The sequence below is a fragment of the Panthera onca genome, chromosome C2 (genome assembly GCF_046562875.1).
Source record: "Panthera onca isolate mPanOnc1 chromosome C2, mPanOnc1 haplotype 2, whole genome shotgun sequence".
In the NCBI taxonomy this organism is placed as follows: domain Eukaryota; kingdom Metazoa; phylum Chordata; class Mammalia; order Carnivora; family Felidae; genus Panthera; species Panthera onca.
The window spans coordinates 132,167,988-132,192,944 of NC_138347.1; the positions used below are offsets into that span (position 1 = coordinate 132,167,988).

The 24,957-nt window shown below is 38.4% G+C and overlaps 1 protein-coding gene across 1 annotated transcript in view; it reads right to left on the reverse strand.

Annotated features, from left to right (window-relative positions):
* The window catches only part of COL6A6 (collagen type VI alpha 6 chain), a 164,366-nt gene that overhangs the window by 118,985 nt on the left and 20,424 nt on the right, over nt 1-24,957 (reverse strand). The window contains exon 2 of the mRNA XM_078432352.2: nt 30-127. Within this exon, the coding sequence (XP_078288478.2) occupies nt 30-90 (61 nt within the window). The 5' untranslated portion in view covers nt 91-127. The remainder of the gene's footprint in view (nt 1-29; nt 128-24,957) is intronic.

Sequence of the window (24,957 nt, forward strand, 5' to 3'; positions counted from 1 at the left end):
ACTCTATTTTTTTTTTTTTTTTTACTTACCAGGATCTTTGTTCATAGAGACATGGGAACAAATTATTATAAGGAACAAGATCAGCAGCATTTTCCTCTTATGACCTAAAAAGTCTCCAACTTGAAATCTGAAAAGGCAAAAACAAACACCTAAAATTGTGGATATTTTGTAATCAAGACACACAAATAAGAGCACACAAAATTTTATAGCAAACTGGGTGCAATAGAAGGCAGAATTTCTGAGGTGCCCTGACTTTCTGATCTGTGAAGAGCCTTAGAGAAAAAGACCCACAAAAATTCACACAATCACAAAATTTTTTCCTGGTCCAAGACCCTGCAGAAACATGAAATTCTGGATTATAAATGGAGGTAGCCAGCTGCCTTCTAGTTCCAACAATATTTTGTGTCTCTATTAGTCATTCTCCCTGTACCCTCGTGTTTCCCTTGGTCTACTCTCTGCCAAGACAATTCCGAGTTCATGGCTGGGACACAGTCTAAAGACCTGATTTATCATTTCTCCATCATGAACATGTAGGTGTGTTTCATCTTTGAGCAATAAGTATTTTTAGACGGGGTAAAAATTCCATCTTTTCCCCTATCCTACATAATTACAAAGGTAACCATTTTCCCTTATCCTTAAATTTGAGAGAAGACATAAAAGTTGTGACCCTCCATTTTCCATATGATATCTTGCTCCTCAAAATGACTCAATTTGTACTATTTTGCTTCCAACTACCTAGAACTGCATGAGGCAAGGGTTTTCCAATTCTATTGACCTAAAGAATCTTCAGTCACCTATAATTGTTCATTTCATAGAATGAAATAAAACATTGAAGACGTTGAAAATAAATATTTTCATGAAGCAGGTTTAGCTCATTTATTCACTCATTCATCCACTGAATGAAAAACTAATTGATCCATATTAAGAAACTAGCATCTTTGTTTCTTGCTAAGTTCTTACCCAAACATGAATTTGCAATATTATATACGGCCATCTCACTCCTTGTCAGGCAGGCTCCCAGTGCTTAGTATTTCATCCCTTCAGAAAAGGGACCTGTGCCATAAGAAATTCCATCCCCATTTCCTCACCTACTCCATCATCCCTCTGACATTCTGGAATCTGGGACTTTGCTCTCTTCCTTCATAAGAAGCCTAGATGATATAAACTTTTCAGGCCGTAAGTCAATTTATCAATTCTATTCTGAATTATTCAGTGAACTGGAAGGGGCTCATAAGAGGTTGTTTTTAGTTCAACCCTTACATTTTAGAGGAATGTTAGCCCTAGAGTAGATTGCCCCAGATGAAAACCAAGTCATAATATCCGTACAAATTTTGTACTAACGTGTATAACAACAACAAATCCCCCCACTTGTTGTGCCTTTAGTATGTACCATGTCCTGTGCTAACTGCTCCACCTTTGTTCTCCTGTTTGCTATGGATAACAAACCTAGTAGCAAGTGAAATTATTCCGATTTTGCAGATAAGGAAACAGTTTCATGAAGGGGACATAAATAACGGTCTCAAAGTCACCTTGATAAAACGGGCCACAATTGGGCATACAGCCCACATCTGTCCGACTCTAAAATCTGTCCTTGCAAACTGTTATCCCAAACTCAACACGGTGAACATAAAAAGTGTCTCCAAGTTTCTTTCTGAAAGTTAAAACCTGGATGGAACAGTGAGGATTAGGTAAAGCCATGATAATCCCAAAGCGGCATGAAGCATCTGGAAATTTCCCCATGCAGATGATCAATACCAGTGATACGATAAAAGTTGAATTCTTTGGAATAGCATCTTGTGAAATAGTTTTCTCACATCCTTGAAATGGATTCAAAAAGCTGGTGTGTTGTAAGGCCATCCAGTGTGGAAGCCCACACGCGAAAGGTTCTCTTGAAGTGCATACGGGCCCTGCTTTGTGTGTGCAGTAAGACTGATGGTGGGCTAAGCCTCTAAATTTATGTTTGGAAGGGCTGGGATCATTTTTACCACATTGAAACATGGATGAACTGCCTAAATCTGTATGCTGTTCTACTCCCAGACATGGCCAGGATTTATATAATTTTTTTTTTAGAATATCTGAATATTTAAAATAAAATTTAAAAATACCTGAAGACATAAAGGGAGAATAAAGAAACAGAAAATGTAAGTTCATTGTACGTTCTTCTTAATAGTGAGATTGACTGCTTGTTATAGAAATATTGTCAAAAGGTATAGTTCTCCTTAATCTAAATTTTGTTGTAATTCATTTATTCTGAATCAAAAAAACAAAACACAGAGGCCAATATACATCTTTTGGAAGTTATAGGCTATAAAAAGCTTTTTAAAAAATCTGGATCCCTGTAAACTTTCTGTTGAGAAGGTAGAATGTTTCTAATTTAAACCACAGCTGCAAAAGCAACACAGTCACCAAACACTTGGCTTCAAACCCAGAATGTTTAGAACTTGTGCAACACCTCTCTTGAGGCTACTAAGAACCAGGGGTTTCAGGGAGACCTCTGCCCCATGCAAGCCAATTCATAATCTAGGACATGTCTTCCAAAAAAAAAAATATTAACAGCCCAAAAGGGATACTAGTAAGAGATTTCAGCAAAATTAAGATAAATGCCTTTTTTTCCCTTTAAAATGAGCATGCAGGATACATCATTTCTAAGCATATGGACTGTATTTTTCTTCAGAAACAGACTATTGTCAGCTGCTGCACTGTAAAAAAAACACTGGGTCTATTCCACAAAGGTCACGACAAATTGCCATTTGTTTATCTACCCCCACTCACAATCTCTCCACTATTTCCCTTCCTTGAGCCATGCTACTTCTCAGAAGTCAAAAAGTAGAAAGAAAAATATTCTAAGTAAGACTTACACTCACTGAAACGCTGCAGTATGAAGCCTTCGCATACAATAGGAACAAATAAACACGAACCAATAATGGTAAACAATACAAAACACACAAGCCCTCATGAGGCAAGCAAATCACATAGTTTTACTGCTAATGTCATGTTTTTCCCAACTGCATTTTCTGGAATCACAAAGAAGAGACTGTGTATGTTGATCATATTGAATGAACAAGGTCATTATGACCCTGCCATTTTGTAAAATGTATACTCATACGTGTTGAGAGCAGTTGATTCAGTAGAAAGAGCACAGTCTAGAGTATCATGACTTGGGTTTCACTCTTCCTTAGTGGTTGTGTCACTGGACATCCCACCTCACTCCTATGGGTCCCTCATCTGAAGCACAGGGGTCACATCCTCTAAATTCTAGCGTCTCCACACATTAACAGTTTTTTGACCTAACAAATAGTACTAGAAGAAAAAAAAAAGTGACCAGTTAAGCTAAGATCACACTGAAATACAGAGCACATGTTCTGAAACAGTCTTATGGAGCAAAGTGCCCCTCAGACAACCACCTGTGCAGGTCTGGTCCTGTGTTAGAGGGACTACGACAGCAAGAAAAGGAGTAGGTCAGAATTATTGACCCTTTCTGGGTCAGAAATGCTGCTGGAATCCTTCCAGACCCAAGTACACCAACTGAAGGGGACTAAAATTTCAACAAGGCAGGCTTATTTTATTTAAGCTGGGAATTAAATGCCCAGCTTAAAAATTAGGAAAACTATAGAAAAAACCCAAAAGGAATAAAGAGATACTAAAATACTAAAAATCTGAGCAGAAATCAGCAGACTAAAAAACAAAGCTAAAAGAAGATCAAGATTTGAAAACGCCAACCTCATAATAGACTGATCAAAAAAAGATGACATAAATAGATAATTATATGAATGAAAAAGACATAACTATAGATAAGACAGACTTTTTAAAAATTGAAACAGTAGTTAACAGTATTCACAGAAAACTCCAAGCCTACATGATTTTACTGGCACGTCCCAAACTTTCAAGATACAGGTCATTTGAATCTTCTACAAATTCTTTCAGAGATCAGAAAAAGAGGAGTATTAGCCATTTCCTTTTTGGGGGGCCAGTAAAATCTTGATATGTAAACTAGACAAAGACAGCATGAGAAAGAAAAAACATCCATCTTACTCATGAATATAAATATCAACAATAGCCAAATTATGGAAAGAGCCCAAATGTCCATCAACTGATGAATAGACAAAGAAGATGTGATGTGTACACACACACACACACACACACACACACACACTATGGGATATTACTCAGCCATAAAAAAAGAATCAAATCTTGCCATTTGCAACAACATGGTTGGAGCTACAGAGTATTATGCTAAGTGATATAAGTCAGTCAGGGAAACATAAACACCATATGATTTCTCTCGTATGGAATTCAAGAAACAAAAGAGATGAACATGCAGGGAGGACAGGCCGGCAGAGAGGCAAACCAGAAAACAGACTCTTAACTATAGAGAACAAACTGAGGGTTACTGGAAGGGAGAGCGTGGGGGGATAGGTTAAATGGGTGATGGGTGTTAAGTAGGATACTTGTTATGATGAGCACTGGGTATTATAAGTGACGAATCACTAGATTCTACACTTGAAACTAATGTTACACTGTATGTTAACTAACTGGAATTTAACTAAAAACTTGAAAAAAGAAAATAACTATAAAAAATCCTAAATAAAACATTAGCAAATCAACTCCTCAGTATATAAAAAAGATAATACACTGTTATCAAGTTGAGTTTAGCTCAGGAATGCAAGGACTGCATTTAAAAGATACAATCTAAACATGTAAATCTAAATATGTATTTAGAAAATACATGACTATAACTTAACAAATGAATAGACTAAAGGAAATAAAAAGTAAATACAAAAGGAAAACCACTCCAATTCATAACTTTAAGAAAAAACCTTTAGGAAACCAGGAGGAGAAGGAAACTTAATCTGACCAAGGATATATTTTAAGAGACTTTTAAATATAGAGAACTGAGGGTTGATGGGTGGGGTGGGGTGGGGGAGAGGGGGAAATGGGTGATGGGCATCAAGGAGGGCACTTGTTGGGATGACCACTGGGGGCTGAATGTAAGTGATGAATCATGGGAATCTACTCCTGAAGCCAGGAGCATAGCGTATACACTGTATGTTAGCTAACTTGACAATAAATTATATTTAAAAAATAAAACAAATAAAAAATAAAAATAAAATAAAAAATAAAGTAAAAAATATTTTTTAAATAAATAAAAATCTTCTGTGTATATCACCCTAATGGGGGAAATTTTAGAAGTATTTTTTAAAAACGTGAAGTACAATTAACACAGTGTTATATTAGTTTCAGGTGTATGATATAATGATTCAACAATAATTCCATGTTACTCAGTGCTCACCATAATATGTGTACTCTTAATCCCCTTTATCTATTTCCCCTAACCTCCCACTCACCACCCCTGTGGCAATCACCAGTTTTTCTCTGAACTTAAAGGTCTGTTTTTTGTCTTTTGTTTGGTTGGTTTCTTTTTTTTTTTTTTTTAATTTTTTTTTAATGTTTTTTATTTATTTTTGAGACAGAGAGAGACAGAGCATGAACAGGTGAGGGGCAGAGAGAGAGGGAGACACAGAATCCGAAGCAGGCTCCAGGCTCTGAGCTATCAGCACAGAGCCCGACGTGGGGCTCGAACCCACGAACCGTGAGATCATGACCTGAGCTGAAGTCGGACGCTTAACCGACTGAGCCACCCAGGCGCCCCTTGTTTGGTTTCTTAAATTCCACATATGAGTGCAATCATATGATACTTGTATTTTTCTGTCTGATTTCATTTAGCAATAATACCTTCTCAGTCCATCCGTGTTGTTCCAAATGGCAAGATACAATTCTTTTTTATGGTTAATATTCCACTGTAGATATGCACACATCTTATTTATCCATCTATGGATGGACATTTGGGCTGCCTCCACATCTTGGCTATTGTAAATAACGCTGCGATAAACATGGGGGTACATAGATCTTTTCAAATTAGTGCTTTCATTTTCTTTGGGTAAATACCCAGTAGGGAAATTACTGGATCATATGGCAATTCTATTTTTAATTTTCTGAGAAACCTCCATGCTGTTTTTCACAGTGGCTACACCAATTTGCATTCCCATCAACAGTACACCATAAAACTCCTAGAGGAAAACATAAGCAGTAATTTCTTTGACATAGCTATAGAAACATTTTTCTAAATACGTCTCTGCAGGCAAGAGAAACAAAGTAAAATTAAACTATTGGAGCCACACCAAAATAAGAGGCTGTTGCACAGAAAAGGAAACCAACAAAATGACAAGGCAATCTACTGAATGGGAGAAGATATTTGCTAACGATGTACCCAATAAGGGGTTAATATCCAAATATACAGTGAACTTACACAACTCGACACTGAAAGACCCCAAATAATCTGATTAAAAAGTGGGCAGAGGACCTGAACGTTTTACCAAAGAAGACATACATCTGGCTAACAGACACATGAAAAGATGATCAACATCACTCATCATCAGGGAAACACAAATCAAAACCACAATGAGAGATCTCCTCACACTAGTCAGAATGGCTAAAATAAAAAAGACAAGAAATAATAAGTGTTGGTGATGATTTGGAGGAAAAGGAACCCTCATAACTGTTGGTGAAAAGTACTCTCTTTAAAATGAGGAAACAGAAGAATTTTGCTATGTTCTAGCAAAATTAAATCCATAAAGATTGTAAAAAGAACAAGAACACATAAAATTGCCATTGTTTGCAAGTGACATGATTGTTTACATTTACAGCCAAATTATTAAAAATAGCAAATATTTGAGTCTTTTCATATAACATCAAGATATAAAAGTCAATTCCATATATCCATAACTAGAATATTTAAGTGTTTCTATGAGTCAAGTTAAAATAGCAACAATTATATATCAAGAAAAAATAAAATATGTAAAAGATTGATAGCAAAATTTATAAAACTTTACTGAAGGCCGAAGTGACCAAAGAAATGGAATCCACAGCCCAAACATACCAATGTAGAGTTGCCAGGCAGACCAGTGGGGGTGGGGAGGGATGGTTATTCACATGCAAACAGGTGAAATTAGATCTTTCCTTCACACTGTAGACAAAAGTCCATTACAGATTAATAAAATTCTTAAATGTTAAAAGGAAAAGTTTAAAATATTAAGTAAAAACCATATGTGGATATATATTTCTGACCTTAGGGAAGAATGTCTCAAACATTCAGGTCATAGAAAATACCACGGCCGGGGGGGGGGGGGGGGGGGGGCGGGGAGGAAGGGTGGGAATTAATAGATTATCCTATATGAAAAACTTCTGTTCAAAGATGTTTTAAAGAAAGTAGAAAGACAGGTTACATATTGGAAAAAGATATCCACAATATTGACAAAAGATTGGTATTGAAAACATAAATGTCCCTAGAATTTCTAGGAAGAAATAACCCAAATAGGGAAAAGTCATCAACAGGTATTTCATAGAATTGGAAACCATATGGGCAGCAAACAGAAAGAAATGTTCAAACTCATTTGTGATCAGGGTAATAGAAATCAAGATTATACTGAGATACCATTTTTCATTCATTCAATTGGCAAAATGTATAAAGTATAACAAAATCAAGTAGTGGAGAGGATGTGGATAAACAGGACCTCATATACATTGTTGATGGAAGTATAAATTAAATCGCCACTTTGGAAAACAGTTAAGCCCTATCTTATAAAATCAAACATTTTCAAGCGCTATGACCTGGCAATTCTATACTCCTGGGAAGCCCTTGCACACCTATGCCAGGTGATGTGTTCAAGAATTTTCACAGCAACACTGACTGCAGTACAGCAAACTTGGAAACAACCCAAGAAGTTGTTATTAATAGGAAAAATGAATAAATTGATGTATAATATTTCTTTGTGTGATTATGCTACATCAATTGAACTAATTACATCTAGGTGCGAAAATGCGAATGACTCTTAGCAACAAAATGAGACAAAAAACTCGAGAAAACTACATGCAGTAGGCTATCCTTTTAAGTTAGAAATAATTCTAATTGTTACATAGTTTTAAAGGAATATAACTGTAATAAACTAATTTAAGAAACAAAGGGATGGCTTCTGGTCCAACATGTTAAGATACTTGAAGTTGACAATCCATTCCAATAACAAGCAGAAAGTGAACAGAATGAAAAAAAAAAAAAAAAAGTCAACAACTTTTCTTAGATCTGCAAGAGAAGTGAGGCCATAGGGCCAACTCCTGCCCTCCAAATTGAAGACTGACAGGCAGATTAAGAGAATCACAATTTACTAGAGCAGAAACTGATCAGCTAAAACCTCCCAGGGAACCAGTGGCTCAAGTAGCAAAACATGAGCTGTAATTGACAAACTGCTGGAGGCTCAGTGTGGAGAAGTCTGAGGCATAAAAACTCCAGGAGGACCCAGTCATTAGGGGCCCCACACTCTCGAGAGTTTTGCCTTGGAGCGCTACCAGCTTTTTATAGTGAATGTCTGAGAAACATATCCCCCTGCTTCTGGCAAGGATGAAGAAAAAGGAAACATTCTGAAATACAGCACAGTATTCTGCTCTTTTTAACAAGGTCTGCCCTCATGAAAAGCTTTAACTGGAGTCTAACCAGTAGGGATTTATTAGAGCCTAGCTAACCTGGGGGAAGGAGAATAGGCAATTCCAGCCCACGCTAGTCTTCCATGTGGGAAAAGGAAAGTACTCAATCCCCACCCCCCATGGTCTCACCTAACAATTGAGAAGTTGCAGGGGAGTGGTGCTGAGAAGCACTTGTATGGTTTACAGTCCAGAGGCACTGGCTCACTAAAAGACTGATGCATGCTCACAACTAGAGAACACTCCCCTTTGCTCCACATCCTAGCTCCATGTTGCTAAACGCCTTTTTTGGGGTTTTTTTTTTTTTTTTTTTTTTAGTTTTTAAAAAATGTTTTATTTATTCTTTTTTTTTTTTTTTTTTTAATTTTTTTTTCAACGTTTTTTATTTATTTTTGGGACAGAGAGAGACAGAGCATGAACGGGGGAGGGGCAGAGAGAGAGGGAGACACAGAATCGGAAACAGGCTCCAGGCTCCGAGCCATCAGCCCAGAGCCTGACGCGGGGCTCGAACTCACGGACCGCGAGATCGTGACCTGGCTGAAGTCGGACGCTTAACCGACTGCGCCACCCAGGCGCCCCTGTTTTATTTATTCTTGAGAGAAATAGAGACAGAGCATGAGCAGGGGAGGATCAGAGTGAGAGAGGGACACAGAACCCAAAGCAGGCTCCAGGCTCCGAGCTGCCAGCACAGAGCCTGAGGCGGCGTTCGAACTCACAAGTCTCGAGCTCATGACCTGAGCCGAAGTCGGACGCTCAACTGACTGGGCCACCCAGGAGCCCCACTAAAGGCGTTTTTGACAGTAGTGCCTTTTACACAGTACATCAACTCTGGCTATTAAGAAAATTTCAAAACCTACTTAAAGGCCAAAAACCAGAGTTTCAAGAGACAGACAAGAAGAACAAGAAGAACTAGACAGAACTAGACTCGGATAGGACAGGGATGTTAGAATTATCAGACCACGAATCTAAAACAACTGCTATGCTAAGGGCTCTAATGGATAAAGTAGCACACAAAAGCAGATGGCAATGTATGGAAAGAGAGAGATGGAAATTCTAAGAAAGAATCAAAGACAACTCTACAAGGTGTAACATACATGTAATGGGAATGCCTGAAGGAAAAGAGAAAAAGGAAAGTAAGTATTTGTAATAATAATAACTGCAAATTTCCCCAAATTAATGCCAGGCATCAAACCACAGATCCAGGAAACTCAGGGCAGGATAATGCTAAAAAACGAAACAAAAATCTAAGCCTAGGCATATAATTTTCTAACAGAAAATCAAATATAAAGAAAAAATCCTGGGGTGCCTGGGTGGCTCAGTTAGTTGAGCATCTGACTTGTGGTTTTGGCTCAGGTCACGATCTCATGGTTCATGGGATTGAGCCCCACATTGGGCTCCACACCGGCAGTGCAGAGCCTCCTTGGGATTTTCTCTCTCCCTGTTTCTCTCTGCCCCTCCCCTGCTCATGCTTGCTTGTGTGTACTCTCTCTCTCAAAATAAATAAATAAACTTAAAAAAAATGGGGGGCACCTGGGTGGCCTCATCAGTTAAGAGTCCAACTCTTAATTTTTGTTCAGGTCATTATCTCCCAGTTTGTGGGTTCGAGCCCCATGTCTGGCTCCATGCTGACAGTGTGGAGTCTGCTTGGGATTCTCTTGTGCGCTCTCTCTCTCTTTCTGTCTCTCTCTGCCCCTCCCCTGCTCACACGTGCTTGTGCTCACTCGCTCTCAAAATAAATAAACTTAAAAAAAGAAAAAAAAATCCTGAAATAAGCCAGAAGGAAAAAAGAAAAAAAACAGCTTACCTATACAGGAGTAAAAAATTATACGTGACTTCTTAGAAGCCATGCAAGAGAGTACATTATTTAAAATATTGAAGGGAAAAATCCACCAACTTAGAATTCTTCATCCTATGAAATTATCCTTCACAAGGGAAAGAGATACACTTTCTGAGACAAAAATTGAAGGAATTTGTTGCCAGTAGATTTGCCTTGCAAGAAATGTTAAAAGAAGTTCTTCAGAGAGAAGGAAAAAGATCTGGGTCAGAAGTTTATATGTGCGTAAAGAGAAGAACATTGGAGAAGGAATAAATAAAAGTAAAATAAAAACTTTTCTTGCTCTTATTTAATCTAAGAGAAAACAGTTTGTTCAAAATAATAGCAACAATGTGTTCAATTATGTGTGATGTACATATATATGCTCGTGTATATGTAAAATTAATGTCCATAATGATACAATGAATGGGAGTGAGAAGGTAGGATGATTTTGTTATTATAAGGTGCTCACACTACTTCTGAAATGGGATAGTGTTGTACCAAAGTGCATTTGCAATAATTGTACATATGTTTTGTAAACTCTAGTGTAAACACTGAAAACATTTTTTTAAAAAAGTATATCCTAAGAAAGGGAGAAAATGCAATCATAAAATGCTCAATTAAACATCAAAAGGCATAAAAAGAGTGAGAGACAAAAACAGGACATCAGTGGTCTAAATGCACCAATTAAAAGAGATTATCAGAGTTGATCAAAAAACATGACCCAACTATATGTTGCCTACAAGAAACCTCTTTAAATACAGGCACAGATTAAAAGTAAATGGATATAGAAAAATACACCATTCTAACAACAATCGAAAGTGGGAGGAGCTATGTTAATTTCAGACAAAGCAGGCTTCAAAGCAAGAAAATTTACCAGGAATAAAAAGAGGCATTGCATGATGATAAAGGGGTCAACCTTCTAGGAAAGCATAACAATCCTTAGCATGTATATACCTAACCAAGTGTGAAAATACATGAGGCAATAACGGAGAGAACGCCAAGAGGGAAATAGATGAATCTACTATTATAGCTCAACAACCCTCTATCAGAGATGGGACAGATCCAGCAGACAGAAAATCAACTGGATATAATGGTTATCTATAAAATACTTCAGTGAACAGCAGCAGAATACACATCTTCCTCAAGCTCACATGGATCATTCACCAAGACAGACCACATTCTTGGCCACAAAGCACACCTTAAATTTAAAAGAATAGAGGGGCACATGGGTGGCTCAGTCAGTTAAGCGTCTGACTTTGACTCAAGTCATGATCTCATGGTTTGTGAGTTTGAGCCCCATGTCTGGTCTCTGCACTGACGGTAAGGAGCCTGTTTGGGATTCTCTTCTCTCTCTCTCTCTCTCTCTCTCTCTCTCTCTCTCTCTCTCTCCCCCCCTCTCTCTGCCCCTCCCCCCCACATGCACATGCAGTCTTCCTCTCTCAAAATAAATAAATAAAAGAATAGAAATCATACAACATATACTCTCAGGCCACTGTGGAATGAAACTAGAGGTCAATAACAGAATCTAAGCTTCTTAGGAAATTAGAAAAAGAAAAGTTAAACTCCTAGTTAGCAGAAAAAATAAAAAATAGAGCAGAAATGAAATTAAAATGAAGTTAAAAACAGGAAATCAGAGGAATCAACAAAACCAAAAGCTGGTTGAGATCAATAAAACTCATAATCTTCTAGCAAGACTAAGAAAAAAAAAAAAAAAGGAAGCACAAATTACTAATACCAGAAATGAAAGAGGGGACATTGCTAAACCCATTGACATTAAGAGGATAGTAAAGAAATGTTATGAACAACTATGCCCTCAAATTTCAAAACCTAGTGGAAATTGACCAGTTCCTTAAAAGACAATCTGTCAAACTCACACAAGAAGAAATCAGACAACCTGAACAGGCCTATATTCACTAAAGAAATTAAATCAATAATTTATAACCTTTTCTAATAGAAAGCACCCGGCTCAAATGGGTTCCTTGGTGAACTCAACCAAACATTTAAGATAAGAATAATGTCAATTCTCTACAATCTCTTCAGGAAGATAGAAGCAAATAGAGTAATTCCTAATTCATTTCATGAAGCTAGCATTTCCTTAATACCAAAACCTAATAAACACATTACAACAATAGACCAATATCTCTACGAAAACAGATGTGAAAATCTGATACTAAATATTAGCAAATCCAATCCCACCATGTATGAAAAGAATTCTACACCAAGACTAAATGACACTTACTCCAGTATGCAAGGCTGGTTCAACACTTGAAAATCAATTAATGTAATCCATTACATAGACAAGCTAAAGAAGAAAAATCACATGATCATGTCAATAGATATAGAAATATCATTTAACAAAATTTAACACCCATTCAGGGAGGGCATGGTCAAGATGGCAGAAGAGCATGGAAATTTTTTTCTGAGTCTCTCATCCCTGAAATGCAGCCAGATCAACACTAAACCATCTTGCATACCTAGAAAACTGGTTTGAGGATTAACACCATGATATGTACAACCTGAACCACAGAACTCAGCAGGTACCTGGTGCAGAAAGGTGAACTGGGGGAGAGGGAACTGCAAAGGGCAGGGAGCTGTTTGTACTTGTGGAGAAAGGATGGAGATGGGGCAGGGGGGGAGAGTATGGGAAAAGTACCCCCTCCCCAAAGCAGCTGGAGAGAAAGAGGAAGAGTAGAAATAGCCACAAGAGAATGAACAAAAAAGGGAGAAAGGAGAAAGGAGAGGGTTTAAATTCCATTAAGACTGTATAAACAGGAGGAGTGCAGAGTCTGAAACTCTGAAGCTCAATACTGGCGGTGCTCCAGTGGGAAGGGTGAATCCCCAGGAGCAGAAAGCGAGGTCAGAAAGGTCCTCAGGCCACATGGGGAGAGGCAGTTTCCCTGCTGGGAGGGCATTTGAGAGGTGGTGTAGCCTCCCCACAGGCAAAGGTCCCAGCAGGCCCCAGAGAATGGCCACATTTGCTGGTGTTGGAGGGAGGATGTTAAAGGATGAAGCCTGGTGCCAGATGTGCATTGTGCTTTTCCATAATTCCTGAAAGGCTTCTGCTACATGATTGCATGAACTTTCTCTGGGGAGGGCTGGCACCTGGCCACAGTCTCTGGGCATTGGCTAAAGCATGGTCTCACCAATGTTTCTGGGGGCAGGACAGCACCTGGCCATTGTTCAGCACGACCCTCCCCCAGAGGGTCAGAATAGGTCAAAGCTGCAGTCCTTAGAAGTGAGAGGTTGGGAACCACAGCTCCATCTGAGATAAAACTCAGGAGGGAGGTGTCACCTGGCAGTCTGATGGCTTGGTCATGGGCAGTGTAGAAGCAGGGAGTAGATGGAAGCCAGAGACAAAGGAGGGGTGGCTGATTGCTGGTCACAGAGAGCACAGAGTTCTGATACTAGAGATTGGGTAGCCGGGTGACACCTCCCACGGATGCGCATACATGCCTACACATGCCACAACAATCCATGCCAGGAATCTAAGCAGCACCAGTAGATGGAGAATGGAGCCATTACACTAAACCCCAACCATTTGGGCCAACCTCTCTTTTCAGGAAAACTACAAGTCTCTAAGCCTGCTTAGCTTACAGACTCTAAAGTGCTTCATAGTTTGACTTCTAGGGGAAACTGGATGTAATTTGAATCATATTTTATTCTGTTTGTTGGTCCAAATGTTCATTTTTTTTCTTGAATACAGAAAGAAAAATGTTATTTTTATTTTCCATTTTATTAAAGAGATTTTTCCTTAATTTTTTTCTACTATACTTCTTTCTGGTAAATTTTTATATTCTATTTTACTTCCATCATTTCATTTTATTCTATTTTATTGCATTCATTTTTTCAAATTTTCAAACATTTTCCGTTTTTTTTCTTTCTTCTTTTTCCCTTTTTTCTCTAACCTATCAAGTTTCTTTCAACAGCCAGACTAAAACACACCTAGGATCTAGCATCCTTTATTTGATTTTTTTGTTTTTAATTTTTTAATTTTAATTTTTTTTTACTTTATTGATTCCTTTTCTTCCTTCAAAATGATGCAATGAAGGCATTCACCCCAAAAGAAAGAACAGGAAGAAATGACAGCCAGGGACTTAACACAGATACAAGCAAGATGGCTGAGCCAGAATTTAGAATCATGATGATAAGAATATTAGCTGGGGTTGAAAAGATTAGAATCCCTTTCTGCAGAGATAAAAGAAGTAAAAGCTAGTCATGATGAAATAAAAAATGCTATAACTGAACTGCAATCTCAAATGTGGGCCATGGCAGCAAGGATGGATGAGGTAGAACAGAGAATCAGTGACACAGAGGACAAACATATGGACAATAATGAAGCAGAAAAAAAGAGGGAGACTAAGGCAAAAGAGAATGATTTAAGAATTAGAGAAATCAGTGACTCATTAGATAATATCAGAATCATAGGGTCCCAGAAGATGAAGACAAAGAAAAAGGGGTAGAAGGGTTATGTGAGCAAATCATAGCAGAAAACTTTCCTAACCTGGAGAAAGACACAGATATCAAAATCTAGGAAGCACAAAGAACTCCCATTAGATTCAAAAAAAACCGACCATCGACAAGCATATCATAGTCAAATTCACAAAATACTCAGGCAAGGAAAGAAGCATGAGAGGAGCAAGGGGGGAAAAAAGTCCTTAACCTACAAGGGAAGACAGATCAAGTTGCGGCATACCTATCCACAGAAACTTCACAGCCCAGGAAGGAGTGGCAGGAAATATTCAATGTGCTGAATCAGAAATATACACAGCCAAGAATTCTTTATCCAGCAAGGCTGTCATTCAAAATAGGAGAGATAACAAGTTTCCAAGACAAACAAAAATTAAAGGAGTTTGTGACCACTAAACCAGCCCTGCAAGAAACTTTAAGGGGGACTCTGGGGGAGAAAAGATGAAAAACAAACAAAAAACAAAAAGAAAAAAGACCAAAAGCATCAGAGACTAGAAAAGACCAGAGAACACCACCAGAAACTCCAACTCTACAGGCAACATAATGGCAATAAATTCGTATCTTTCAGTACTCACTCTAAATGTCAATGGATTAAGTATTCCAATCAAAAGACACAGGCTAACAGAATGGGTAAGAAAAACAAGATCCATCTAGATGCTCTTTACAAGAGACCCATTTTAGACCTAAAGACACCTTCAGATTGAAAATAAGGGGATGGAGAACCATCTATCACGCTAATGGTCAATAAAAGAAAGCCAGAGTAGCCACACTTTTAACAGACAATCTAGACTTTAAAATAAAGACTGTATCAAGAGATGCAGAAGGGCATTATATCATAATCAAGGGGTCTATCCACCAAGAAGATCTAACAATTGTAAACATTTATGCTCCAAAGTGCGAGCGCCCAAATATATAAATCAATTCATCACAAACATAAAGAAACTCAATGATAATAATACCATACTAGTAGGGGACTTCAACACCCCACTTACAACAATGGACAGATCATCTAAACAGAAAATCAACAAGAAACAACAGCTTTGAGTGACACACTAGACCAGATGGACTTAACAGATATATTCAGAACATTTCATCCTAAAGCAGAATACATATTCATTTCCAGTGCACATGGAACATTCTCCAGAATAGATCATTACTGGGACACAAATTAGCCCTCAATAAGTACAAAAAGATCAAGATCATACCAAGTATATTTTCAGACCACAAATATTTGGAGAGCAAAGAACATCCTACTAAAAAACCGGATGGGATAACCAAGAAGTTAAAGAGGAAATTAAGAAGTACATGGAAGCCAACGAAAATGGTAATACCACAGCTCAAAACCTCTGAGAGGCATCAAAGGTGGTCATAAGAGGGAAGTATATAGCAATCCAGGCCTTCCTAAAGAAGAAAGGTCTCAGATACACAACCTAACCTTACACCTTAAGGAGCTGAAAAAGGAATGGAAAATAAAACCCAAACCCAGCAGAAAGCAGGAAATGATCAAGATTAGAGCAGAAGCCAATGCTATTGAAACCCAAAAAACAGTAGAACAGATCAATGAAACCAGAAGTAGGTTCTTTGAAAGAATTAACAAAATTGATAAATCCCTAGCCAGTTTGATCAAAAAGAAAAAGGAAAGGGCCCAAAAAAATACAATGAAGAATGAAATAGGAGAATTCACAACCAACACAGCAGAAATACAAACAATACTAAGAAAATATTATGAGCAATTATATGCCAATAAAATGGGCAATCTGGAAGAAATGGACCAATTATTAGAAACATACACTACCAAAACTGAAACAGGAAGGAATAGAAAATTTGAACAGACCCATAACCAGTAAAGAAATCGAATTAGTAATCAAAAATCTCCCTAAAACCAAGAGTCCAGGGCTGGATGGCTTTCCAGGGGAATTCTACCAAACATTTAAAGAAGAGTTAACACCAGAGCACCTGGGTGGCTCAGTCGGTTGAGCGTCCGACTTTGGCTCAGGTCATGATCTCACAGTTTGTGGCTTAGAGCCCTGCATCAGGCTCTGTGCTGACGGCTCAGGGCCTGGAGCCTGCTTTGGATTCTGTGTCTCCTCTCTCAGCCCCTCCCCGACTTGTGCTCTGTCTTTCTCTGTCTCTCAAAAATAAATAAATGTAAAAAAAAAAAATTAAAGAAGAGTTAACACCTATTGTTTTGAAGCTGTTCCAAAAAATAGAAATGGAAGGAAAACTCTCAAACTCTTTCTATGAAGCCAGCATTACCTTGATTCCAAACCAAAGACCCCACTAAAAAGGAGAACTACAGACCAATTTCCCTAATGAACATGGATGCAAAAATATTCAACAAGATACTAGCCAACCAGATCCAACAATGCATTAAAAGAAATATTCTCCACGACCAAGTGGGATTTATACCTGGGATGCCGACCTGGTTGGATACCCACAAAACAATCAATGTGATACATCAATAAAAGAAAGGACAAGAACCACGTGATCCTCTCAATAGATACAGAGAAAGCATTTGACAAAATACAGCATCCTTTCTTCATAAAAACCCTCAAGAAAGTAGGGATAGAAGGATCACACCGTGAGATCATAAAAGTCATATATGAAAGACCCACCGCTAATATCATCCTCAATGGGGAAAAATTGAGAGCTTTCCCCCTAAAGTCAGGAATATGACAGGGATATCCACTCTTGCCACTGTTATTCAACATAGTATTGGAAGGCTTAGCCTCTGCAATCAGACAACACAAAGGAATAAAAGGCATCCAAATTGGCCAGGAGGAGGTCAAACTTTCACTCTTCACAGATGACATGATACTCTATATGGAAAACCCTAAATATTCCACCAAAAAACTGCTAGAACTGATTCATGAATTCAGCAAAGTTGCAGGATATAAAATCAACGCACGAGATCAGTTGCATTCCTACACACCAACAATGAAGCAACAGAAAGAGAAATCAAGGAGTCGATCCCATTTACACTTGCACCAAAAACCATAAAATACCTAGGAATAAATCTAACCAAAGAGGTGAAAAATCTATACACTGAAAACTATAGAAAGCTTATGAAACAAATTGAAGAAGACACAAAAAAAATGGAAAAAGATTCCATGCTCCTGGATTGGAAGAACAAATATTAAAATGTCAATAGTACCCAAAGCAATGTACATATTCAATGCAATCCCTCTCAAAATAACACCAGCATTCTTCACAGAGATAGCACAAACAATCCTAAAATTTGTATGGAACCAGAAAATACCCCAAATAGCCAAAGCAATCCTGAAAAAGAAAACCAAAGCTGGAGGCATCACAATCTCAGACTTCAAGATGTATTACAAAGCTGTAATCATCAAGACACTATGGTACTGGCACAAGAACAGACACTCAGATCAATGGAACAGAATAGAGAATCCAGAAATGGACCCAAAAACATATGGCCAACTAATCTTTGACAAAGCAGGAAAGAATATCCAATGGAATAAAGACAGTCTCTTCAGCAAGTGGTGCTGGGAAAACTGGACAGCGACATGCAGAAGGAGGAACATGGACCACTTTCTTACACCATCCACAAAAATAAACTCAAAATGGATGAAAGACCTAAATGTAAGACAGGAAGCCATCAAAATCCTAGAGGAGAAAGCAGGCAAAAACCTCTTTGACCTCGGGTACAGCAACTTCTTACTCAACACATCTCCAGAGGCAAGGGAAACAAAAGCAAAAATGAACTATTGGGACCTCATCAGAATAAAAAGCTTCTGCACAGTGAAGGAAACAATCAGCAAAACTAAAAGGCAACTGACAGAGTGGGAGAAGATACTTGCAAATAACCTATCAGCTAAAAGGTTAGTATCCAAAATCGATAAAGAACTTATCAAACTCAACACCCAAAAAACAAAGAATCCAGTGAAGAAATGGGCAAAAGACATGAATAGACACTTTTGCAAAAAAGATATTCAGATGGCCAGCTGACACATGAAAGGATGCTCAACATCACTCATCATCAGGGAAATACAAATTAAACCTACAATGAGATACCATCTTGCTCCAGTCAGAATGGCTAAAATTAACAACACAGGCAACAACAGATGTTGGTGAGGATGCAGAGAAAGAGGATCTCTTTTGCACTGCTGGTAGGAATGCAAGCTGGTGCAGCCACTCTGGAAAACAGTGTGGAGGTTCCTCAAAAAACTAAAAATAGAACTACCCTACGACCCAGCAATTGCACTACTAGGTATTTATCCACGAGATACAGGTGTGCTGTTTCGAAGGGACACATGCACCCCCATGTTTAGAGCAGCACTATCAACAATAGCCAAAGTATGGAAAGAGCCTAAATGTCCATCAATGGATGAATGGGTAAAGAAGATGTGGTATATATATATACAGATGTGGTATATATATATATATATATATATATATATATATATATATATATATACACACACACACACACACACACACACACACACACACACACACACTGGAGTATTACTCGGCAATCAAAAAGAATGAAATCTTGTCGTTTGTAACTATGTGGATGGAACTGGAGGGTATTATGCTAAGTGAAATTAGAGAAAGACAAATATCATATGATGTCACTCATATGAGGAATTCAAGACACAAGACAGATGAACATAAGGGAAGGGAAGCAAAAATAATATAAAAACAGGGAGGGGGACAAAACATAAAAGACTATTAAATATGGAGAACAGAGGGTTGCTGGAGGGGTTGTGGGAGGGGGGATGGGCTAAATGGGTAAGGGGCATTAAGGAATCTACTCCTGAATTCATTGTTGCACTATATGCTAACAAACTTGGATGTAAATTTAAAACAATTTTAATTAAAAAATTTAACACCCATTCATGATAAAAAACTCTCAGTGTACTAGGAATAGATGGAAACTTCTCAATTTGATAAAGAATATCTACAAAACACCCATAGCTACATCATAATGGTTAGAGACTCAAAGCTTTCCCAGCAAGTTCAGGAATAAGGCACGGTTTTCCCTTTTCACTTCTGTCTTTAACATCACATTGGAAGCCCTACCTAATGCAGTAAGATTAAAAAAAATATATGTGGTGTCAATGCAATCCCTATCAAAATTCCAATGGCATTTTTCACAGAAAAAAAAATTATTTTTTATTATTTTATTTAAAAAAAAATTTTTAATGTTTATTTCTGAGATGGAGAGAGACACAGCACGAGTGGGGGAGGGGGCAGAGAAAGAGAGGGAGACACAGAATCCAAAGCAGGCTCCAGGCTCTGTGCTGACACGGGGCTTAAACTCACAAACCGTGAGATCATGACCTGAGCCGAAGTCCGTCGCTCAACCAACTGAGCCACCCAGGCGCCCCAGAAATAAACAATTTTAGAAGTTGTATGGAACCATACAAGATCTCAGGTAGACAAAGCCTTATTTAGAAGAACAAAGCTTGAGGTATTACACTGTCTAATTTCAAACTATTACAAAGCTATAGTAATTAAAACAGTCTGGTATTGACATAAAAAACAGATACAGATCAATGGAGCAGAAGAGGGAGTACTGAAATAAACCATGCATATATGGTTAATTAATTTACAACCAAGGAGCCAAGAACATACAGTGGAGAAAGGACGGTCTCTTCAATAAATGGTGTTGGAAAAACTGTACAACCACATGCAAAAGAATTAAGCTGGAGCGCTACCTCAAACCACACACAAAACTTGACTCAAAAAAGATTAAAGACTTGACACCAAAAGCAAAACCAAACAAGTGGGACTGCATCAAACCCAATACCACAGTGTGGTATTAGCAAAAGAATAGACAAATGGATATTGAAACAGAAGGGAGAGCCCAGAAATAGACCCATATAAATATGGTCAATTGATCTTTAACAATAGAGCAAAAGCAATACAATGGAGACAAGATAATCTTTTTAATAAACAGTGTTGGAACAACTGGACATACACACACACACACACACACACACCCCTAGACACAGACTTACAACCTTCACAAAAAGAAAGACAACATCAAGAGAAAGAAGACAAGCCACACAGATGGCTAGAAAATATTTGTAGAAGACACATCGGATAAATGACCATTATCTAAAATATACCAAGAACTCCTAAAATTCAACAAGAAAACCAGCGACCCAATTAAAAACGGGCCAAAGAATCTTAACAGCCATCTCACAAAACATTTACAGATAATAAATAAGCATATGGAAGATGCTCCACATCACATGTCATCAGGAAACTGCAAATGAAAACTAGATACCACTGCACACCTACTAGAATGGCCAAAATCCAAAACCCTGACACCACCAGATGCTTGCAAGGATGTGGAGCAGCAGGAACTCTCACAAATTGCTAGTGGAAATGCAAAATGGCATAGCCACTTTGGAAGATGGTTTGGTGGCTTCTGACAAAGTAAACATACACTTACCAAACGACCTAGCTGTTGTGCTCCATGGTATTTACCCGGAAGGGTTAAAAGCTTCTGTCCACACAAAAATGTGCACATGGATATTTACTGCAGCTTTATTCATAATTCTCATAACCTGGAAGCAACCAAGATGTCCTTCAGCAGGTGAATGGAAAAATAAAATGGGACAGTCAAATAATGGAATTACTCAGAGTTAAAAAGAAATGCACTCTCCAGCCATGAAAGACACAGATGAAGCGTAGATACAGATTACGAAGTAAATGAAGACGATCTCTTAAAGGCTACATACTGTATGATCACAACTATAGAACATCCTGGAAAAGGCAAAACTATGGAGACGATAAAAAGTTCTGTGGTTGCCAGAGGAGGAGGGATAGAGGGTTTCTACTCTGTATGATACTTTAATAGTGGATACATGTCATTATAAATTTGTCTGAACTCATAGGATGTACAACACCAACAGTGAAACATATGTAAACAATGCACTTTGGTAGTGATGCTGTATCAATGTAGATTCATCAATTGTAACAAATGAACCACTCTGGTGGTGGGGGATATTGATAATGGGAGAGACTATGCATATGTGAAGATAGGGGGTATATGGGAGATCTCTGTACCTTCTGCTCAATTTTGCTGTGAATCAAAAACTGCTCTAAAAGTTGATTTAAAAAAAGCAAAGGAATAATAAGCCACAAGATGCAGGATAGTGATTGCACAGGATGTAGGAGGCAGGGGGATGGAACTGGGAGGAAATTTCTCATAGACATAAGTTCTTGTTGATACTCCAGTTTTAATATGGGGAGAGTTTCACAGCTTATTACATCATTAGTAAATAAGCAAATAAACAGAAAGTCTTACTTACAAGGACCTATGGATGAGAGTGTCCAATGAACTAAGGGTTAGGATTAATCCAATTTTGTGTACCTGAGATCCAGTAAATGTATAGAAAAATAACAAATTTTTTATTAAGTAGAGGAAAGAAAAAAAAATCAGGCAATTAGGAAAGTACCTAGTGGCATGTCGAGGGCAGATATGGAACAGCTATAGGGAGAAATCTGTCCCCCTGTGGCTGTCATCTATGATAAGTTTTGTATTAGTGGAATAGGAAGCAGGGAAGCAAAAACGTGTTTTAACCAGAAAACTTTTCCCAAGTTCATAACTCTCCCTGCACCCTGCAGAACCCAATTAAAAGAGCACAGAGAAAACTTCATCGGTGATAAATCACCTTGCATCGTCATGATTCCAGTAGCAGGTATCTCTAGCTGTTCACCAAAATTTGTGCTGCTCCTTCTGTGTTGCAGAGTGGTCACTATGCCGTGTCTACAAGACGGGGACTGCCTTTCCCAGACCCACTCCACAATGGCTAAATGATGGCACTCTGGCTAGGGGACGGTGAGCAGAAGTGATACTATCTGCTTCCCAGCCTGGCCTTATACCTCCCAAGGGGCGTTCCCCTAGGGGGCTCTTTTCCCCTTCCAGTGGCTAGAATGGAGGTAACCTCAAGAAACCAATGTTGAAATGGCAGAGGTACTCCCGGCCTGGGGACCTGAGTGATTGTGTGGAAAGGGGCTCCCCCACGAATGTGTTTATACGTCCACCTCTGTTAAATCACATGTAAGTTACTGTTGTGTTTTCCAATATACAATGCTGGGTGTATTTGCCCCAGAATAAAATGTCACCAAAGAAGCTCCCAACACTTATAATGGTAGGACAGCACAAAATACTAGGGGCGGGAGAGAAGTTATGGTCAGGGCAGAATTCCTGAGGCACGGGGGAATCACTCTGCCAGTCATTACTCTGAGGTCACACTCGAATTCCACAATGGACCAGTTGTAGGCTGTGTAGCCTGGTGGTCAAACTTACAGGCTCTGGCATCAGACTACTTGATTAAAATCCTGCTTGTGTGCCCCACTAACTGAGACCAGGCAAGTAATGTAATTCTTTTGAACATGTTTCTCATCTATAAAAAGTTATTAGTAACCACACCCGCTTCAAGGGATGACTACAGGGGGTTTTATGAACTGAGGATGATACACGTTAAGGCGTTGGCACAGCCTCTGCCTTGCCATAATATTAGATAAATGATAGCTGTTGTTTTTATTCTTGTTATTGCCATCTTTACAACGGGATGGCTTGTGTGTAGAGCAGTCTAGAAAAGATCTGGCCAAGGAATACCCTGTAAAGGAACAATACTTACCTCCTGTCCTCAAGTCTTTCCCTCACACATTTCTAGTCTTAGCGTTTGTACAGGCTTGTATAGGTACAACGTTGTGCATGTTTCCATGCCTTTTAATAACCATTATCCCCCGATTCCTGACAGCACACCTGTGAGGTAGATTGGAATTATTCCTATTTCACAAAAGAAACATCTGAGGCTTAGCAAGGTTGAGCATCTCTCCAGGCCACAGCCAGCCCCAGGGTTCTGGGGCCAGAACTTTTTCCCCACTACATTATAATTGCTTTCCTTGAGGCACAGCCTTGCGTGCTATCCAGTTCTCTGAGGATAATGGAATTTTATCTAATGTGTTAGAATGTACCAGATAATCTATGTTTGTAATTATTTTTTTACTGGAAATTATTTCTTTGAATAGTTTTCTTTCTCAATGACTATCAACTGATGTGAATTTCTGCTGTTTACAGCTGATCCCATTAAGTCTGAATAGAGGCTTCTCCCCTCCAAGTTGCTGTTTTTCTCCGTTTGGCTAAAGCTACAGAAGGACAGCCATACTGACACAATTCACAAAAGCCAACAATGACATCAGCTAGTCTGAGATCTATCCAGTAATACCCAGAAGGACCAGAGAGGTGATGAAATATATTGGGTCATTGATAAAACATTTATTCATTGCAGCTAAATCAAAAGCATACATAGCTTAGGATGGGAGGAAATAGAAATTAGGTCTAAATGGTCCCGTTTAATATTCTGGCAGTTAAGCCCAAAGTAGACATTCAACAAATACCTACTAAATGTTGACCTCTTAAGTTTTAGGCTTAGAAAAGCAGGAAGTAACTGAAGAGATTCAGATACAGAGTAGCATTCTAAACTTGGCATAGATTTTCACTATCGGCTTTGAAAAATATTAGGTACCTTTGGAAAATATTCTGACTTGCACTGAGCAAGCAAAGTAAAGAGTAATTCATAACATCCCTGGTTTGACTGCCTATAATGGGGAGCAAGGGAGGGTTCCCGGAAAGAATAAGAAAAGCAAATATTTACTGAGTACTTTTTATGTGCCAGGCATTGTTCTAAGGGCTACACTTAATCCTCTCAAAAACCCAGTGAGTATCAATAGATTCTAGACTCATTTTATAGATGAGATTGAGTTAGAGGATTAAGTAGCTTGCCAAAAGTCACACAGCTATTAATAGAAGTGGAATGAACTAATCACATGTCAATACAGTGTCTCCAACTGTTTGCCTCCACTGAGAGACATGGACCTAAATCTAATTGTTGAGTTGTAACAAATACACTAAATAACTAACCTGCAAAATTTCACAGTTAATTGTTGGCTATTAAAATAAAGGTCCCACTACTACAAAGTTGCCCCGGCTAGAAACATAGAAGTTACTATTAATTCCTCTCTTTTGTACCCTTGAGCAAACCCTGTTGGCTTCTTTATAAAAAATAGATCTCAGATCCAGCCATTTCTCAACACTTTGACTTCCACCCAATCTAAGACACCACTGCCTCACCTGTATTTTAGCAAAAGCTTCC